The sequence below is a fragment of the Corvus hawaiiensis genome, chromosome 29, assembly GCF_020740725.1.
Source record: "Corvus hawaiiensis isolate bCorHaw1 chromosome 29, bCorHaw1.pri.cur, whole genome shotgun sequence".
NCBI lineage: Eukaryota > Metazoa > Chordata > Aves > Passeriformes > Corvidae > Corvus > Corvus hawaiiensis.
Window position 1 is genome coordinate 1,272,508 of NC_063241.1, and position 19,345 is coordinate 1,291,852.

At 52.5% G+C, this 19,345-nt stretch overlaps 2 protein-coding genes across 6 annotated transcripts in view; one reads left to right on the forward strand and one right to left on the reverse strand.

Annotated features, from left to right (window-relative positions):
- Nucleotides 1–105: 105 nt before the first annotated feature.
- Nucleotides 106–3,885, forward strand: MSTO1 (misato mitochondrial distribution and morphology regulator 1). Of its 2 annotated transcripts, none has more exons than XM_048288520.1 (14): nucleotides 106–195; nucleotides 303–426; nucleotides 502–556; nucleotides 640–715; nucleotides 807–855; nucleotides 1,102–1,216; nucleotides 1,319–1,436; nucleotides 1,527–1,661; nucleotides 1,765–1,917; nucleotides 2,453–2,584; nucleotides 2,673–2,857; nucleotides 3,064–3,162; nucleotides 3,246–3,364; nucleotides 3,570–3,885. In XM_048288520.1, exons 1-14 carry the CDS (start codon nucleotides 121–123, stop codon nucleotides 3,806–3,808), a joined length of 1,674 nt encoding a protein of 557 aa, XP_048144477.1. In that variant the 5' UTR covers nucleotides 106–120; the 3' UTR covers nucleotides 3,809–3,885. The 2 variants fall into 2 exon arrangements, with proteins under 2 accessions (XP_048144477.1, XP_048144478.1); XM_048288521.1 differs by having other exon boundaries at nucleotides 3,067–3,162.
- The window catches only part of LOC125318072 (GON-4-like protein), a 28,158-nt gene continuing 12,612 nt past the window's right edge, over nucleotides 3,800–19,345 (reverse strand). For 2 of the 4 annotated variants that reach the window (XM_048288436.1, XM_048288433.1), the window contains exons 14-31: nucleotides 18,329–18,527; nucleotides 17,526–17,612; nucleotides 16,883–17,054; nucleotides 16,136–16,280; nucleotides 15,836–15,986; nucleotides 15,167–15,283; nucleotides 12,966–14,669; nucleotides 12,120–12,366; nucleotides 11,042–11,223; nucleotides 10,147–10,344; nucleotides 9,459–9,602; nucleotides 8,751–8,894; nucleotides 8,400–8,519; nucleotides 8,031–8,144; nucleotides 7,330–7,537; nucleotides 5,694–6,462; nucleotides 5,190–5,292; nucleotides 3,800–4,639 (exon numbers count right to left, since the gene is read on the reverse strand). In XM_048288436.1, the coding sequence (XP_048144393.1) occupies nucleotides 4,490–4,639; nucleotides 5,190–5,292; nucleotides 5,694–6,462; nucleotides 7,330–7,537; nucleotides 8,031–8,144; nucleotides 8,400–8,519; nucleotides 8,751–8,894; nucleotides 9,459–9,602; nucleotides 10,147–10,344; nucleotides 11,042–11,223; nucleotides 12,120–12,366; nucleotides 12,966–14,669; nucleotides 15,167–15,283; nucleotides 15,836–15,986; nucleotides 16,136–16,280; nucleotides 16,883–17,054; nucleotides 17,526–17,612; nucleotides 18,329–18,527 (4,954 nt within the window). In that variant the 3' untranslated portion in view covers nucleotides 3,800–4,489. Of the gene's footprint in view, nucleotides 4,640–5,189; nucleotides 5,293–5,693; nucleotides 6,463–7,329; nucleotides 7,538–8,030; nucleotides 8,145–8,399; nucleotides 8,520–8,750; nucleotides 8,895–9,458; nucleotides 9,603–10,146; nucleotides 10,345–11,041; nucleotides 11,224–12,119; nucleotides 12,367–12,965; nucleotides 14,670–15,166; nucleotides 15,284–15,835; nucleotides 15,987–16,135; nucleotides 16,281–16,882; nucleotides 17,055–17,525; nucleotides 17,613–18,328; nucleotides 18,528–19,345 lie in introns of those variants that run through there. The other 2 variants (XM_048288434.1, XM_048288435.1) reach the window with 2 other exon arrangements.

Genomic DNA, 19,345 nt, shown 5'->3' on the forward strand with positions numbered 1-19,345 from the left:
ATCGTGTCCGAGCCCGTGGCCGTGCCTGGCGCGCGTGCCTGGCCCCGCTCGCGTCCCCGCCCGTCCGGGGCGGGCCCGGCCGTGACGCGCTCCCGGTTCCTGCGGCGGGGCCGCGCGGCGATGCCGGGGGAGGCGGTCACGCTGCAGCTCGGGCACTACTCGGGCTGCGTGGGCGCGCACTGGTGGGGGCTGCAGGTGCGGGGGGGCTGCGGGACGGGCCGGGGGTGGTGTCGGGCCGGCGCCGGGGCTCGCTCTGATCTCTTCTTCCCCCCGGTTCCTCCGTTCCGCCCCGTTCCCCGCAGGCCGCCGCGCTGCGCAGCCCCGCCGAGCCCGCCGAGCTCCGCGCGGCCGCGCTGCTCCGGTTCGGGCGGGGCCCGGGCGGCCCCGAGACCCCCACGCCGCGTCTGGTGGCGCTGGAGCTGAAAGGTACCGCGGGATGGGGCGGCTCGGGCGGCCCCGCCGCCACCGGGCGGCCCCGCCGTGACCGGGCTCTCTTTGCAGGCGGCGTGGGCTCGCTCAGAGCCGACGGGGCGGGCACGGAGCCGCCGGTGTCCTGGTGAGTGCGGGACGGGACGGGACGGGACGGGACGGGACGGGAGGGGACGGGGCCGCCGCAGCTGCCGCCGCTTTGTGTCGCAGGGACGGGGCCGTGGCCGATTGCCGGGACCGCGCCCCGGCCGGGGGCTGCGCGCCGCGGGACACCGGGAGCCGCAGGGTGAGCGGGGCCCGCAGCGCTCCGTGCCCGGGACACGAGCAGGGGCGAGGCGAAGCGCCCCGTAACCACCGCGCCGGGATTGTTCCCGTAGGGAGACGCTGCCGGGGACGGGAAGGGGAATCGCGGTGCTGCGGGGCCAGGTTTGTGCGCGGGGACGGTGCGGGATCGGAGTTCCAGAAGGGCAGAATTCCCTGGCCCCTGCTGTGGGAGAACGTGGTAGTGGACAAGGAGAAGGAAAACTATGGGAGAAGGCTGCTTGGCTTACAGAGAGCTGGGTCAGGGCAGCAAATGGGCTAAAACACGGGACAAGTTAAAAACTGATTTCTGTATTCTCGGGGATGCTCAGAGCTGAAAGGACCTTTGCTCTCCCCTCTCTCTCCCTGCAGGTGCGGCTCCTGCGGGGTCCCAGGACACTCCCTCTGTGCGGCTCTGGTCCGATTACCTCAACGTGCACCTGCACCCCAAGAGTGTCTACGTGATCCGCCAGTACCTGCACGATGGGTATGGCCAGGGGTTAGACCAGAATCCAGAACAGGAACTGAGTTTTGCCTTCAAGGACTAATAAAAGGGATAAAATAAACTCTTTCCCCCTTTTTCCCTTAGGGATTGTGGTTGTCTCGAAGCCTTTGGGCAAGGTGAAAGTCTCCTGCAGGACCCTGCCTGCGTCGAGGAGCTGGAAGATCGGCTGCACTTCTATGTTGAGGAGTGTGACTACCTGCAGGTTCACACCTTGTCCAGGCTCCCTTGGCTTTCAGGAAACTTTGGGCTCGAGATGAAGCAGAACCTGAGATGCTGCTGTTGCTTCCCACAGGGGTTTCAAGTCCTCTGTGACCTTCACAACGGATTCTCTGGAGTCGGTGCCAAGGTGACAGAGCTGCTCCACGATGAGTATTCACGGAAAGGGATCCTGACCTGGGGCCTGACTCCGGTCCTGAGTACCGTGGGAGTGAGTAAACCATGAGGGGAACCAAGAACAGGTGCCCAGCCTGGCTTTGACAGGTTCCTGCCTGCTCTTTTAAGATTCCAATGGTTGGATTTTTTTCCTCCAGGACCCTCAGAACAGTTTTCACAGACTGATGAACACAGCCCTGGGCATTGCCCACCTCTCCCGTCACAGCTCTCTCTTCTGCCCCCTGTCACTCAGTGGGAGTTTGGGAATCAAGCCACAACCTCCCGTGACTTTTCCATACATAAAATACGACGTAAGTCCTGGATTGGGATCACCCACCGTGCTTGGCTTTGAGCTCTTGCAGCTTTACCCCCCTCAAAGTGCTTTCTGGGTGGTTTTTCCTGGTGCTGTTCTGCTCAGCAGAGACCTTTTCCTGCTTTTTCACTGGGACTTAGCTGCCAACTTTTAATTTCCTTAGTTTTCTTCCTACTTTTGAAAATATTAACACATTTCCTTGGCTGCTGTGCTATCTGGTGGGGTGCTGCCTGCAGTGTTGGCACTGAAGAAAAGGCTTTACTACCTTATTCTCCACACTCAGAGTAACTCCAGCCCTGCTGGAGCCCTAGGGAGGCCAAGGAAGATAAGGAAACTGGCACCAGAGCATTTGTTAGCAAACAGCTGGGCTGGAGCTGCTGTTACACACTGGCTGCTTATCCCAACCCCGAAATAACTGTTAAACTCTTTTAAAGGCACAATTTACAATCTGGCTAAGTTAAATACACAAAACTGGGTTAAGGAAGGGGTGACTGTGACCTGTCTTGCAATTCCTGCATTTGCCTCCTCCCCAGGCATCCCTGAACTACCACAGCAGCGCGATTTTGGCAGCAGCACTCGACACCCTCACGGCTCCCTACCGGCTCTGGTCCTTCCAGGGCTCCATGATGCACTTTGCTGACTCCCTGACTTTCTCTGGGAGGAAGGTGAGGGCCCCTTCCAGCTGTGCCACAGCTGTTCTGCACACCCCCAGTGCCAGGAGCTTGTTCAGACTGCTGTGTCACCCAACTCCAGGCTGTGGCTGCGTGGGCGGCTCTTCCCCTCCCTGCCTTATCTGGCTCCTCGCTCCCCGATACTTTAAGTGCCCACCAGCAGGACGTGCCCTGGAAGCTTCTGTCCTCGTGGAGGGAGCAAAAGGTCAGCTGCTGTTTTGCTCAGTCTGTTGTGCTACGAGGAATTTGCAAAGAGAAAGCCACCAGGTAAATCAGCATTTGAACTGCACCTCCTGGAACTCTCCCCAACAGGGATTCCTCACTGCAGGCATCCACAATCCCTCCAGTCGGAGAGGCAGCTGAGGGGAGGAGCAGTCTAGTGACTGAGTGCTGCTGATGTTAGAGCAAAACAGCTAAAAAGCAGCTGAGGCAGTGACGGTTTCAGGCTGGAAAACCCTGAATTTCCTTTGCAGCAGCTGCCTGGGCCAGCCCCGGTCGCCCCTGCACAGCTGTGAGAGCCCCGAGCAGGTGCTCCAGCAGTACCTCCACACCCAGTTCCCGGGAGCCTTCAGGTGGGCACGGGCAGGGGGTGCTGGTTTGGAACAGGGAGCAGTTGAGGGAGCTCTGGGTAACTTCGTTCACCTCCTCCTCACAGCACATCCCACGTGCTCCAGCAGCCCTGTGACACCCGGCCTCCCTTCCCCCAGTTCTTCTCTCCTCTCCTGACCAGCCGAGGCTTCCTCCTGGACAAAGCTCAGGGCTCTTCCTCAGCAGGTAACAAATGCCCCTTAAACTCTGCAACAGAGAGATCAGGGCCTAAAAATTAGCACATAAATAACAAACCAATGCCGTGAGGAGAGTTTGAGTTGTGAGTGTGGAGCAGCCCAGTTCAAGTAAGGGAACAGCTTGTGAAGTGGAACAGGGCAGGGAATGAGGTTCTGGTGGATCTTTAACCCCTGATGTGCCTCTAACCCTGCAGGTGTTGAGAGCATCCCGGTGCTGGCAGCCCTGCAGAGCTCCCCTGTCCTGCACTCGCTGCTCTCGGGGCTGTGCCGGGACCTGCGGGCGCGGAATGCGCGGCGCTGCAGCAGCTTCTTCACGGCTGGAGTGGAGCAGGACGACTTCCAGGAGGCCTTGGAGGAGCTAAAGACTCTGTCCCAGTGCTATGAGACAGGGTTTGGAGCAGATGGATCTGAGGATGAAGCAGACTCAGACTAACCCACCTTTATTTCTGGGGGTAGGGGGAGTGAGAGTGGCTTTGAGCTCACTCCCAGAATAAAGGGAATGGTTTTGGAGATGGCCCAGCTGCTGCTTTCTTCTCACTTCACCAAAAATCTTCTTACTTCTGGCCTGAGTTCTCCAGCTGCCCACAGCTGTGTTGTAAAGGAGGAAAGCTGCTTTTTGGGGGGGCTGATTTTTTGTATTTTGGTTGGGTTTTTTTCAACTGTGCAAAGTGGATTTGCTCTGCCCGTTCAAATAAACCCACACAATAAATACAGAGTTCAGATTGTAACTATCTCACATACAATCAGCACAAGGGGAGAACTTAAAAAAAGTCTTGTGATTGTTCCACATGAGAACTGACATCTTAGGGTACAATATTTACAGGTCCTGGTCAGAGGCTGCTGGGCTCAACCTTCACCCTGAGGCCAGGTCAGTGTCCACAAGCCTCAGCTCTGTCATTTCACTGCTAAAGCTCCCCAGGGAGGTTGTGGAGAATGTTCTCATCTTAACTTCCTGCCTTTGGCTTGGTACAGGCTGGAAGTGCAGCAGGAAATTGAACAAAACAAAAAAGGAAGGTGCTGTCTCAAGTACCTGTGCAAACATTTTTCCACAGCACCTGTCTAGCAGCAAACTGGCAAAAAAAGCCTCTTCTGGTGCAGTCAGTAGTTTATCACCTCAGTCATCAGGTTCTTCCTCAGAAAGCAGAAGATCTTTATCTGACAGCTGGTCTGTGTTACTGGTACTGGTGGCATCCTCCTCATCCTCAGAGCTCCCATCGCAGGACGTGTGGAACAGCCTCATCAGTTCCCTGAACCTGTGGGATACCTGGAGAACAGGGGAAATCCAGGATGATGAGTGACCTAGGAGGTGTCACAGAACTGCAGTTTCATACTACAAAGTTCAGGGTGGTTTGTAACAATAAAATAATAAACACCTGAATGGCATTTCATACAAGATTCAGTCATAAAGGAAGAGAAATGGAAGAGCACTGGGTTGTTGTTTTCTCTGGAAGAACAGTTACATCCTCCAGGTAAAATGTGGCAGTTTGGGAAGATTCAGAGATAAAAGCAGATCCTTAGTATAGAAGCAGGAGGCTGAAGACCTGAGCAGCAGCCACTGAAACAACTCCAGTACCAAATGTGCAGCTCAAATATCAAGGGTAACCCTGGCAGAAGGACCAGGGCACTCGGGATTTTTGGCACCACTAAAACAGAGCAGAGTTTGGTTTGGTTTTGATTTTTTTATTTCTAACTAAGATGATTTTTCATCAAATTGAAGTTTGGGAGACTGGTATGACAGCACCCCCCACCTTCCCTTCCTTTCCAGCCCCTCTCCCACTCCCTGGAGCAGGAGCTCTCCCACACCAAGCCCTCACCTCGCTCGCTGTCTTGTTGCCCAGTTTCTGAGAGATGGCGTGGAAGGTGTCCAGGTGGGCTCCCTTCTCCTGGCAGGTGGTGAGGATGACTCTGTCAGCCTCCCTGCAAAACCAACCACTGTGAAAGCAGCTCAAAACCAGTGACAGACTTCAAGCCCCCCCCAGCCCTGTTCCCAGTTCAGAACAATCCGTGAGCAAGGCTCCTTCCTTTGCTCCTCCTGCCACCCCCAATTCCAGGACCCATCTCTAAGCAGAGCACCTTTAGCCTGGTTTTAAGTTTTTTGAAGGAGAAAAAAAGATTCTTTGCCAGCCTGAAGTTCTCCAATAAGAGCTCTGCCAGGAGCAGCCAGTGCTGCTCACGGGGCCAAACTGCTGGACCACGATCAGAGAAATGTTCAAAGGGAGGGGGCAGAAAAGGGGAATACAAAATGGAAAGAATGGATCCAGTGAGAGCTGGAGCCAAACAGTGAAGGCAGACAGATGCAGGAGGTCAGGCAGAAGTACCTGGTCCAGAGCACAACCTTCTCCCCAGTGGAGCTGACTTTGCTGTTCTTGGCACACACGGTGGCCTCTGTCACTCGCTGCTGCTGCTGCTCCTCCTCCCTCTGCCCCGGGGAGGCTGTGCCCGCTCTGGGCTCCAGCTGCTCAGGATGCTGATGCACCTGGAAGCAGTTGGTTGCATTTGACTTTGACCTGCCCTTGGGAGCATCTCCAGTGCAGCCTCTGTCCTCTGTCTCCAAACTGCAGCGACCGGGGGACCCTGAGCTGCAGCTCTTACCCGGGGTTGCTTTGCTGCCCGTTGTGATCCAGCCCTGCTTTGCTTCAGCTTTTCCTCCCAGGGGCAAAGGTCCCTCAAGTTCTTTGCCACCACCTCCTTCTGAAGCAAGAGCAGAGCCCCTGAGCTGCTCTGCTGGAGCAGAATGAAGCCCCTCAGTCTGACACGGGCTCTGTCCACAGGAGGGTCGAGGTCTCGGGGACCCTTTTGCTGCAGCAGAGAGCAGCAGGTCCCTGCTCAGCCCCAGGGAAGCCTCTGCATCCCCTCCAGGCTGCTGGTTCAGTCCCTCGGTGCAACAGCAGTCTTTGGTTTCCTGAGGTAGTTTTAGAGCAGCTTTTTGTAGCTGTGTCCATCTGGGGCCAGTGGCAGCAGAGCTCCTGTCCTGGGCAGCATCCACACCTGCACTGGCAGCTGCTTCTGGAACCTGGGCATCAGCAGGGGCAGGTTTTTCACAAGATCCAGGTCTGCTGGAGGCCGCCCTTCCTTCCAGGTGAGATCCTGACAAGAAACCCAAACAAGGTCAGGGAAGCTGTGAGGAAAAACTCCTAGAGGCTTCGTTTTACTTATTTTTATTTTTAGAGCCTAATGCTGCGCATGAGAACAGTTTGGGAGCAGCTCTGTGACTCTACCTGCACTTTACCCACCCTGGACTTCAGGGAAGACAATCTACAGCCAATCTACAGCCAATTTTCTTCGCCCCTCTGGGTTGCTGCAGCCAGCTGCTGTGTGAAGTGATGAAGATTTAAAAAGTGCATTGCCCAGAGCAAAACTCTCCAGTGAACCAACCCCTGCTGCTCTTGGCACCCTGGCTACAAACCCAGACATGAGAGCACGTTTGAACTCCTGTCTTTAACTGGGTGTTGTCCCCAACAGCAGCACGAGCTGAGCCCTGGCTCCAGGGGGGAGGAAGAGATTTGCCTCGGGTTGTTTATCCTGCCATAATTGTGTTTCTCCTTGTCTGTAGCAGACTGGAGGAAAAACAAGCACCACAGAGATTGTTTAAAGGCAGACTGGGGATGCTGGTTCTGAACTGCTGTGCTAAAATGGAAACTGGGAAAGAACCAGTACCATGGACTGGGCCAGTATCCTGGCAGGAGAAGCTTCAATGGAGCAATCATTGTGAAAAGGGCAGAATATTCTCTAGGCAGGAAAGGTTTTGTTGAAGGGAATGCTCGACAAGTTTGGAGCATCCAGAGTGGAGGAAGAGAAAAAAAAAGCCAAAGAAGATGATTAGAAGTTCTCATTATACGCAATAAATGTGCATGAGAAAGTCCTGAACCTCTGCTCATTTGTGAGCCAGCCTGGAGGGACCCCAACAGCCTGGAGAGGATTTTACTCTCTGCTGTGCACAAAACCTTCACTCACCTGAAGACACAGAGTCCACTTTCCTAGAGACAGGTTTTGTTCTGCTCTGGGCGTCCTCTCCCTCGTCTCTGCTCTCCAGGATTTCTTCTGCAGGTTCCTTAGGCATTCCAGGATCCTTCCCTTCTGGCTGGGGACTTGACTCTCGCTGAGCAAGGCTCACAGGCAGCTCTTGAGAATCTTTATTTTTATAAAACTTGCTTTCACACACCTGCAAACCAACCCACAGGCACAATCACACACACGTGGTCTGTCCATCCCAACCACACCTCAGCCTTTGCTTCCCAGGTATTCCTGGCCTTGCCAAAGGCGTCACTTTGGCATTCCATTTGCTTTAGAAAGCTTATTATTATTAATAATAATAATAATATTAGTAATAATAATAATAACAGGCACACGTCTTTTCACACAGTGGCCACGCCAGCATCTTCCACTCAAAAAACTTATTCTTAACCGAAAAGAACATCAAAAATGACATTATTTAGCAGAGCAAGGAGGGGCAGTAGAAAGTGAGGAGGAGAGAGATGGGAGAAGGCCAGGCAGGTGCGGTCAGAGCTCCAGACAGGGAGGCACCACTGGGCACCTTTGGATCCATTTCCTTCCTCACCCCATGATTTGGGAGACACGAGGCCCGAGGATCATCACAGCAGGGAGACTTGGCAGGACTCCACTTCCCCCTGAGCACTCCAGGCCTCTCCACTAACCTTACTACTACAATGGCTGCAGCTCCTCCTTTTGCTTTTCTTTAGCTTGAGATCGCTACTCCCTTCATGGCAGGAACATGAACATTCCTTCATCCCATCTACCCACTCGACCTCCTGGAAACAGACATACTCAGCTGACAGACATCCTCCAGCTGACAGACACACAGGGCACAGGGGGGACATGGGGGGCCGGGGGGCTGCAACACCCGCAGAGAACTGAAGTGATGATGGCAAGCAAAGCACAACAGAAACGCCCCAATCCCATTCCTTCCACCTTTGTGTGGTTGTTGCCACGTCTCTCAGACAGACAATTTATCCCCATGCATCTGCTCAGAGGTCAGAAATTGCAGGGAGGTGCCCCAGGCCCACCTTGTCGTGGGGTTGGCCTCCCATCTCTTTCCGCTTCTTGTTTCTGGCGGCTCCGTGAATCTTGGGTGGCTCATCCTCCTCCTCTACATCTGGCAGAGACACCTCTTCAAACCCATCAAACTGCAGCAAAACAAACAAACAACAGCTGCTCTCAGGTGACCAAATTTTGTTTTCCCCAGACACACAAATCCTGCTCAAAAATCTGAAGAGTTCACTTCAGTCCACCAGCAGCTCTCCCAGCCTGCTGCTTCCCTCTCCCTGGAACGGCACCCTCTATGACTTATTCCAGTTCCAACACATTTTTTGTCTCTGCTTTCATCATTTCTGGTTTTAGGGAAAAGATTGCTCCACCTCATATTCCTTCTCTTCTGTCCAGTTGATCTCCTCAAAGTCTCCCATGCGGCTGGCTGAGGGCCGTAGGTGATCGAAGAAAACAGAGAACTCATCCTGCAAGTGGTCGTGTCCCTTCAACAGCTGCCACATTTGGGTCTTCAGCTGGAAGAGAAAATCCAGAGCAAACGAGTCTCATTCCATGTAACCTCACTGTGCTCTGAAGGATTCTCAGAGCAAGTGAAGCACCACGGCTCGTTACAGCTCGGATATGGGAGTTGGTGCTTGGGTGGGTACAACCTCCTGGATATTCTGAGATCATTCCACAGCCAGCTATCAAATTAGCCTGGAAATATTCCTCCAGAATTCCAGGCAGACTCGGTAGATGGCACTAAGCTAAAATCTCAGCTGCAAGGGGATCAAGGCAAGGTGGAGGTGGGAGAGAGGAAACACGCAGGGCTTGGAGAGGCAGCTCCAATTCCCCTTGAATCCAAGGCCAGGTTGGATGGGGCTTGGAGAAACCTGGGCTAGTGCAAGGTGTCCCTGCCCATGACAGGGGGTGGAATGAGAGGGACTTTCCCAACCCAAATCATTCTGTGATTCCATGACTTTGAGCTGTCCCCTCAAAAGGGAGAACGAGCTTGGCAAATCCCGTGGTGCCCAGGAGCAGGACAGGGAATCAGGGTGGCTGAGTACACTCAGACTGGGAGGAAAGGGGTCCCTGGTTACCTCTGCAATCTCCTGGGGCAGACAGTCTGCACAGCTCTGCAGGACTTTGATGATCTTTTGGTGGTGGGCAGGATTTTCAGCAAAGCAGATCTCCAGCTGTCTGAGGAACTTCCGGCTCTTTTCAAAAGCTTGCTGCTCCTCAAACTGGCCAAAAGAAAAAGATTCCCCCTCATGTTCAAGCACATATTCCCAAGCATCTCGAATTGACTTAAAGAAGCTATAAAATTCCTGTCTTGGTCTTTGTCTTCCACTGACGCCCTTTGCAAAACCGGGAAGAGGCAGAGCAAGAGAAACAACACTTTGTACACTCAATACTTACATGAGCCATAAAGTTTGGCTTTGCACGTAAGATAGGGAAATCCAGAAAGAAGGGAACAGGTGAAACTCTCTATCCTACAAAGTGGAAGGCAGATTTGGAGACAGGGGAACCACTGTTTGCTGTATCTGCACGTTGTCTCTGCAGTCAGACGGGATGCAAGTGGGAAAAGGCCGATCCTCCACAGTCACACTGAGCAGAAGATTTACAAAGAACACCAAACTTTCCAATTCTGATTAATAAAAGCAGCAAGGTAAGCAAGAGATTTACCAGCTGTTTGCCTTTCTGGCCCTAGGAAGAACTCTCTATCCTTTCACTCCCACCAGCATTCATGGTGCTTAAAATCTGGCCTCCTCCTTTCACTCTACCTACCAGTCCACACTCCAAAGCTTGCTCTGGTAAAAGAAAGGCAGCAAAATCTGTCAGCAGCTGTGGCCAGTCGTGCAAGAGTTTCTGCAGAGTGGAGTAGAGATCCACAGCTGTCCGTTTGTCTGTGCTGATCTCGAACTCGTAGATAACGCGCAGGAAATCTTCGTACTTCCCCGGGATGTGCTGCAGCGTCTCACGGACCTGGGGGCAGCAACAGGGCTTGGTAACATCCAGAGGGAAAACAAGTTAACCACAGAACGTCTTGTGTTGGAAGGGACCTTAAAGATCAGCTCATCCCAGCCCCTGCCATGGCAGGGACACCTTTCACTGTCCCAGGCTGCTCCAAGCCCTGTCCAGCCTGGCCTGGAACACTGCCAGGGATGGGGCAGCCACAGCTGCTCTGGGCACCCTGTGCCAGGGCCTGCCCACCCTCACAGGGAGGAATTTCTCCCTAAATTCTTTTAATCTGGTAATCTTTGATCTCCTCTACTCAGAATTTGCACAGTGCTTGCAATTTCGGTGAAGCAACCAAGTCTTTTCCTTAAGGATAAACCTAAGCTGCTCATGAGGGAAGGGATCCCAGACCAGACTGTTAAATTCAGGAATTCAGAAGGCTCTGGTGCTGTGGACTGAGAGCAGCAGCTGAGCACCCCCAGCCCCTGGCTCCTTCACTTCCAGCTCCCCCACTCAGGACAGGAGGAGGAACAGCAAAACCAGGAAAACTCACAGCTCAAGACAGGGACAGTTTGGGAAGTGAAGCACCACACATGGGGTGTAGGAAGAAATAACTCCACCCCAGCCAGACCAGTACTCCCAGTCAGAACTGGCAGTTCTGTGGCCGAGTTCTGTGTCAGAGGACCCCAAAATCTCTGCCGTTCCTGTTCCTGGGCTGCCTCACCCTGGTCAGGTAGGCCTGGGCAAAGGCCAGGTCCTTCTGCTCCCGCAGGGGATCCCTCTCCAGGATGTCCTCGTCGTACAACAGCAGCAGCTTGGAGGTGTCCTTGCTGGCACGAGCCCGGCCCCGCTTGTTCCTGGTTCTGTGGGAGCTCCTGCTCTTCCCAGGGGCTTTCAGGTTCTCCCCTGTGGAGGAGCACAAGGTCAGCTGGTGGCAGAGGTGCCCCACGGCTCTGCCAGGGCAAGATTCCAACAGAAAAGCAGCCCTCAGAGGCAGTGATGAGTTCCTGTCTGTGCTCCCCTGGAAATGCAGGAGAAATACACTTCCCACGAGTCAGGCTGGCCAACATCTCAAACTGGCTGCTTGTTTCCACAGCACCTGCCAGGAACAATCCCTGCATACAGCCACAGGGCCATCCCAGCTTGTCTTGGGACCAACAGAATCCTGCACACCAGGGCAGAACAGCCGTGAGGGGAACAGACACAACCTGAGCACCAGAGCTGGCTGCTCACTCTGCAAATCATCCCTTTAGCTTATGATTTACACAAGAGTTAAAATCACACAGCAGGGAATGAAACTGGGAACTAAGAGGGGCTACATGCAGATTTTTGTGGCTTCAGGATTAGGAATCTGTTGATTTAATGGGCTGAGGTCCCCTCCTCAAAGTTCCCTGCAAAGTTCATTTACCACTTGCCGGACTTTGTTTCCTTTCCTTTTCTCCAACACGATCTCGTCAGACAAAATTCAACTTAGCAAAGATTTGACTGCCTAACATTGTTCTTCCACAGGTATTGGGTATTAGCTGACACAAACCATAAATCTGTCTGCAGGTTTCTGAGGCACTGAAGACCCTTGGCTCATATGCAAGAGACTGTTTTTACAGAGCTGTGACTGGGTCCTAAAGTTGTATTTCCAGCTGGAAAGCACCACTTGGCTCAGACACATCTGTGAAATTAAACCCAGACATGATTCCCCACTGGTTTGTTTTCCCTGCAGAGAGCAGCTCTACTTCCCCACTCCCTGTGTCCAAAAAAACCCAAAGAATTCACCTGCTGGCACCAGAACACCCCACAGCCCTCACCTGCTGGCATCCTGTGGGCTTCCACCTGTGGGGAAGCTGCCTTGGCCATCGTGAAGGCAGATTTAGGCTCCTCTGATGTATCTCCACAGATTTCATCATCTTTCTGTAAACTCTCTATTCCTTCCCCTTCCTCCTCCTCCTCTTCCTCAGGCTCAGAGTTCTCTTCCTGGGAATTCTCTTCTTCAGAATCTCCTTCTTGACTTAAACGTCTCTCTGTTGCAAGCCAAGTAAGTTTTTCCATTGTCTCCTTAGAAAGCAATTAATAACAAGAAATCACATTTATTTTATTGCTTGGTTTAGTATCATTGAGCAACTTCCTCACTGCACCATGACTCCAACAGCCAATTTCACAGATCAGCACCTGCCCAACGAAAGGATTCTGTTAAGGAACAGAATTCAAACCCCTCCAGAGCTGCCTAAAATTGTACCGTGCAAAATTAAATTTCAGCATCTGCCATTCAGCAGATTAAGCCTTGAGTTAGAAGGGATTCCTTAATGATTCCTTAATGATTCCTTAATGATCATCTTAGCTCTTAAGGGCTTGCTAGAATTGTGACCTGGAAAGTAATCTCTAAAGTCCTTCTTCGAGAGCAGCCTCATTGAGGAGTCCTTGCAGCTCAGCAGAGTTTAAATCTGCATATTTGCAATATATTCCCTCAGCCTGGGCTTAAAATCTGCTCAGCAAAACATGGGGTTCAATTTCTCTGTGACCAGCACAATGCCAGGCTTTCACAGAGTTACCAGCCCATCTCCCCAGTGAGATTCCCAGTGGGATGGGCCCTGACTCCACAGGGTGTTCCAGGACACCCACGGCTGCCTTGAAGTGTTTTAAAGTTTTGTCTTTACCTGCAGTTCTGGCACTGACAGAATCGACTCTTCTGAGGCTGATGACATTTCCTCGTCCTCATCTTGTGTAAAATCATCAAAGTCATCTTCTTCCTCTTCTTCTTGCCCTTCCCTCTCTCCTCCGGCCTCAGGGCCGGCCGGTGTCCCCACGGACTGACCATCGATGCTGGACGAGTCCTCTGGTCTTCCTGGGGGGCTGCTGAACTCTGCCTCCCCCTCTGCTGGGTAAGGGAGGTTCTTTGGGGAGTCACTGCTCGCTGCTGGCCCAGCAGCCCCCCCTGCATCCCCCTGCTGCTCCCCCCGGGGTGGGGACGACAGAGCCCGGCGCTCCTCCTCTCCCTTGTCCTCGCAGGGAACGTGCTCCTTCTTGGGCTCATCCCCACAGGGACACGCAGCCTCCATGTTCAGCTCCTGGCCAAGGCCCAGCATGAACTCCTCCTTCACTTCAGCACATAAAAGATCCCTCTTCTCTGCCAGGTTGGCTTCTTTGGGAGCATCACTTGACTCTTCGGACTTGATTTTCACCGTCTCATCAGGATCTTCCAAGCGAGGCAAGAGGCCCACAGGCAACGACTCTGAGGTGTTTCCATCTCCCTCTCCCGCTGCCCAGCTGCAGCAGTCACTCTTGCTCCCCTTGTCCTGAGTGCCCTCGCGGGAAGGGGCAGGGTTTGTGCCCCGCTCCTCCTTGGGGGAGACAGCGGAGCAGGGAACGAAGAGCTCGGGGGGCTCCGCCTTGGGCTCCACTGCGGGAAAGGCACCGGGAGCAGGGACCAGGGTCAGCTGCTCCTCACCTTCACCCACAGAAGGTGCAGACAGACCAACAGGGTTGGGAGAGACAATCAGTGACGGGATGGAAGAGGTCACCAGAGGCTGGTTTAACGGGCATGGGAACGTGGATGGATTCACCAGCAAGGTTGTGACCGGAATGGCCTGAGTGCCTCGGCCCACTGCCGTGTTGAGGGGCTGGATCATGTTGCAGCCATTGCCTATGTTAACCACCTTCACTGTGGTGGCAGGGACAGTCAGGATGACAGGGGAGGGCTGGATCAGAGGGGAAGGTTTTATCAGCGGGGCAGATTTTGTCCCTTTTTTCCTCTGGTAGCCCTTACGCACGCAAGGTTTGCGCATTTTCGTCCCGCCCAAAGCCGGCAGCATCAGCTTGGGCTGGAAAGTCACCGGCTCTGAGGACACCAGAGATGGTGGTCCAGCGGCTGGGAAAGCTTGTCTGGAGTCTGGATGGGCAGTGGGAAGCACGTTCTGGAATTCCAAGCCATCCCCACCTCCCACCACTGCTGGCACGCTCAGGGGCTGCACCCCCGGCACGGCCGGCGCCGGCTGAATGGGCCGAGGGACGTGGACCAGGACTTTGCTGGGAGGAGCCTCTGACTGGGACAACTTCACAGTTTTCTGGATGTTCACAGGGTTGGAGCTGGGCTGCAGACAGGGGCTGGGCCGGATCAGGACAGGCTTCAGAGCCGACGACCTCTGGCTCCTCCAGGCCCTCCTGGAGAACCGGTTGGCCAAAGGCTTCAGGGTCAGCGCGAGCCCCTTGGGCATCAGCAGAGGGTATTTGTCATCACATTCCGTGTCTGAAGTTTCCTTTTCTGTCCCCAAAAGGACAGGTTCTGCAGCAGGTGATGCCGGTGCCTCCTTGGCATCTTCTGCCAGCTGCTTCAGTTCCCTCTGGATGGAGGGCACGATTGCCTGAAGGGAGCAAGAATTGACTGGAATTTATTATTTATAGGCTATTCCTGTATTCCCACCTTCACACAGCACCACAGAAGGCAAGAGACAGCAACCTGCTTCTACAGGTGGGTTTTATTTACTTCATCCTATTGCATATTACTTAACAGTACTTTAAATTCATGAGTTGCACTGCAAAGCCTTTAGGACACTCTGAGATTTTGAGAAAAACAAGACTGAGCTGCTTTATAAAGGTTGCTTTAGTAAACACAAGATTTTGTGGGAAGGGAACTTCCCTGTGTAACAGTGGGTGATCAACAGAACTGGATTTTATGGCCTCTGAGCCCAGTTGTTCCCTTGGGCACAGCCCTCCCTGACTGACTCACAGGCATGGTCTCTGTGCCTCCAAGGAAAAGCCCACAAGGGAAACCCACACGAAACCCAAGTAAAACCCACAAGAAATGAACCAAACAACAACTCCCCCCCTCCAGCCCTGGCTGCAGAGCAGCAGGAAATACCTTTAACCAGAACGGCAGGCGATGCTCCTCCCTCTCCACGGGCGGCTTCCACTCGTGGGGCTGGATTTCCTCACAGCACTTCACCAGCACAGGCAGCTGCTTGGTCTTTTTGTAGTACTGTGGGGACAGGAGAGAAGGCCAGACAGGGTGACTGTGGTCAGGTCACGGCTGGGATGGAGCAGGACTGTGCTCTGACAAAGTGTTTGTGTGAAAAAAGTAATTCTTTAATAACGTTCTACCCACAGAAACGTTAAAAATCAAGAACCCAGGCTGAACAGGAGCTCCCTGCCACGCTGGCTGCTCTCACGGAGGGTCAGGCACGTGTGCAGGTGTTGTTTTACGTGGTTTTGGTTCTTACTCTCTCTTCAGCAGTTCCCAGTAGCTCACGGGACAGGATTATTGCTGCAAACAGCACTTTTCTTTAAGTTTTGCTACTCAAAAGGTTATTTGCATGAATTTCTGTCGGGATTACTGAGCTGTACCACGCCTATCTGAGCTCTGAAGAGTCAAACCAGTAATCTAAGTACTTGCCAAGTCCAGGGGCTAAGGTACAATAAAAGGATAAATCCCCACTGCTAACAAAAGGATGGCATTTTATTTTAAGGAAGTGCCAGCACCAAGAGGCCCTTGGAACACAGAGCAGCTCAAACCCCAGCACGTGCCCCTTACCCTGATGATGTTGTCGGGGGCTCGGTTCATGTTGAGGTTCTTGATCCTCACTGTCAGCTGATGGGCAGTTTTGGTGGGCAGGAGGTATTTGCTGATCAAAGGCTTCGGAAACTCCGTCCCTTCGAAATGTTTCAGCCCTAAAGCCAACAAGCTGAGCAGGGAAAGAGGGAGATGAGGAGATAAGAAACCTCTCAGGGAGCTGCTGGGATGTGGCACAGCTCTCCCCAAGGACTGCACCCCAGAAATTCTCCTCAACAAAGGCCATTTCCACACATTTTGCACAATAACTGAAGCACCTACTTGTCCTCTGCCTTGGTGAAGATGATCTTGTCCCGGGGAGGGTTTGCTCTCAAGGAACAAACTGGCAGCAGCTCTGGGTACATAAAGACTTTCCTCGTTGCCAAAATCCAGGCTGCTTGCTTTGGCAAACATGAGAATTCACCTGCTGTGAAAAGAATGAACAGGTAAGGGCAGCTGTGTAAGTGGATGAATGCTTTTCACAACTCCCCTCTTGAAAAGGCTGTTCCTTTTACTCCTCTCACTGCAAAAAGACTTTCTTCCTGTTTCTGGAATTTGCAGATTTCCTGTTTTTTTCCCCTAAATTTACATCAGCAAAAGGTAAAATTCTTTTCCCCTCCCATCTTTTCTTTTATTCTGTAGCAAGAAAAAGACCAAGGCCAAGTGACCACTCTGAGCCCCCCCAGGAGCATCGGGCACAGCCTGGGAGGGGACACCAGCCCAGGAGGGGCCTTTGCTCGGGGTCCCTCCCCGGGGGCAGCAGCTGGAGCTGTTCTGTGTGGCTGCTCCACCATCCAAGGGCTGGAAGGACCCAGAGCCTGGGGCTGGGCTGGGAGGGAACTGGTCTGACTGGGACCAGCTGGGAGTGTGGGAGGGTCCAGCAGGGCCCTGTTGGGTCACTGTGAAGGGGCACTGTGACAGTCTGGGGGGACCCCAGAGCTGCTCCAGGAGGGTCAAACTGGGAATTTCCCATAACACGTGGAATAACTCTCCCTGCCAGTGCTTTCCCCACCCTGTCCCCTCACTTACCATTCTTCTTCACAGCTTTCCGAGGGCTCCAGTCCACTGGGACCTGGGCATGGAAGTCCTCGATGAGCCTCAGGGCCCCCTGCAAGTTACAGGGCTGGAACATGGTCTGGAACTTGGGGTTGAGGGGCACCCGGAGCAGGGTGGAGCTGCGGGCAAAGCTCCCGAGCTCGCTCTGCAAAGCCAGGCACAGAAACACGTCAGGGAGAGGCCTTCAAGTGCAAGGTGGAGAACAAACACGTGTAATGCAAGAAACAGCCTGGAATTCTTAACTTTGAGCATTGTAAATCCAGGGATAGAAGATTTACTGTGAGGGTGGGGAGGCCCTGGCACAGGGTGCCCAGAGAATTGTGGATTCCCCATCCCTGGAAGTGTCCAAGGCCAAGTTGGAGGGGCTTGGAGGGACCTGGGACAGGGGAAGGTGTCCCTGCCATGGCAGGGGGTGGTGCTGAGTGATTTTTAAGGTCCCTGCCCACCCAAACCATTCTGGGATTCCACAATTTTTATTTTGTTTTTAATTCCCGCCTTTTCCAGAACCTTAGTTCTCAGTTTAATGGGATCGATGAAATAATTTAATCTCTTTAATTATGCCCAGGGACCAGCAATCACTTGAATTCATGGAGCTCTGATTCCAGGCATTCCTTACCAAAAACATCCGGGTGGTGCTGGCCTCTGAACTTAGAGCAGGGTTGAAACTTGCCAGGAGATGGATTTGAGTCAGGAGCTGAACATGCTTGAGGAATAAAATCAGATAAATTGGTTTTTTTCAGTTGATCAGAAATCCAAGAAACTGGAAAGCACAAGTCTAAAAGCACAAGAAATATCTCCTGAGCACCCCAAAAAATCTCTGACTGCAAAAAATCTTGTGAGCAATAGAAAACTGAGGGGCAGCTTTAATATCCACTGGCAGGAAGTTTATTACACAGATTTTTAACACATCATCTGTTGAAGTCCTCGGGCAGTTTCCCAGCTTTTGTGCCAAAGTCTCATAATGACCAACACAGAAAGGGTTTCTTCCTGAATAAATACATAACAATTTCTTTAGCAACAGTGACTTCAGCTCACAGAACTGCCCATTTCTGAATCTCTACACAGTTTTGTGTGGTGGCAGGAGGAAAAAAAAAAGAATCCAAACTATACCAAGAATAATATTCTTAGACAGTAATAAAGAAGTTGGTGAAAACAGGATTTTGACAGAACACAGCCAGCCAAGGCAACATCTCACAGGAGAAGAGATGCCAAGAAATGAGCTCTACTTCACTCAACTCCAATTCCCTTTCCATGTGAAACCAGGCATGTGAATATCACCTAATAAAGCTCCAATTCACATGGAGCTTTTCCAATTAATTCCTTTCAGGAAGCAAAGCCCTGCTGTGCCCTTGGCTCCCCCTGCTCCTCACTGTGCACAGAGAATACTCCTTAGATCCCACCACGGATAACATTGCTTACCTGCTGCATCTGCTGCTGGAGCCTCTTCCTCTGTGCACTGTCCAGAACAAGGCTCTGGAGGGGCTTCTCATTTGGGGGTTTTGATTTTTCAGTCTCTTGGGGTGCTTTGATGGAGGACCTTTTCATTCTCAGCTGCTCCAGCTGCTCCTTCACCGTCCGGTGCTGCTCGTTCAGCAAATTGGCCAGAGGCTCCTCAAATCTGTTTGAACCCAGGCAGAGCCAAATGGAATAAATGTGTGATTTAACAATGGTTCATGTTCATTTAGAACACTTTACTCTGTACCTGGTTTGCACAGTGCAGGGATGGCCATCCCTGTACTACTCAGCAGTAACTCCAGCTTGGAAACCCTGAGTTATTTCCACATGAAAGTCTCTCAGTGCAGCCCAGCACTGCTGCAGCTTTGGGATACAAAGCTTCAGCTGCTCATTCCAGAGACAGTTAAAAGCCTTTTCCACCATTCCCAACCATCTGTGCCCCACTCACGTGCTTGGATCCTCTCCCCAGCACTCAGGATCCAAACCACTCCAGAATGCATCATCCAATCCTATTTAATTTCTACCATCAGCAAGGGCTGAACCCAAGGTATTATCAGCGGTATTTGATCACCTGGAAGGTCTCCAGAAAGACCCCACACTGCCTCAAATCCTGTTACTTTATTTAAAAAATTAATTAATTATTACCCAGCCTCATGCTGAGAACTCCACCAGAGATCCTACAGGAGGAGCTGCTGCTGTAGCAGGAAGGAGGATGCACCCGTCACCATCCTTTCAAAAACAGTTCCTACTTCATTCATTATTTCATTTATTTTAGCTACACCAGTTAATATCCTGATTTCTGCTGGCTATCAGCTTCCCTTCTGCAACAGGCCTGAGGTCAGCTACAGAGCTGTTCCATGATGCTCCTGATGCAAGGTATCATAAAAACCACAATAAATCCAGCAAGTAGATATTTCTGCCTTTAATAATCCTGTACACAGATAAAACCAGGGAAGAAACAACTGGGAGAAGTGCCCACCA

Bases quoted from the DNA above. Each gene is read 5' to 3' on its own strand.
- MSTO1 (XM_048288520.1), top strand. From the start codon at position 121: ATGCCGGGGGAGGCGGTCACGCTGCAGCTCGGGCACTACTCGGGCTGC. The intron at 1,437-1,526 runs GTTCACACCTTG...TGCTTCCCACAG, and splicing joins AGGAGTGTGACTACCTGCAG to GGGTTTCAAGTCCTCTGTGA. The intron at 1,662-1,764 runs GTGAGTAAACCA...TTTTTCCTCCAG, and splicing joins CGGTCCTGAGTACCGTGGGA to GACCCTCAGAACAGTTTTCA.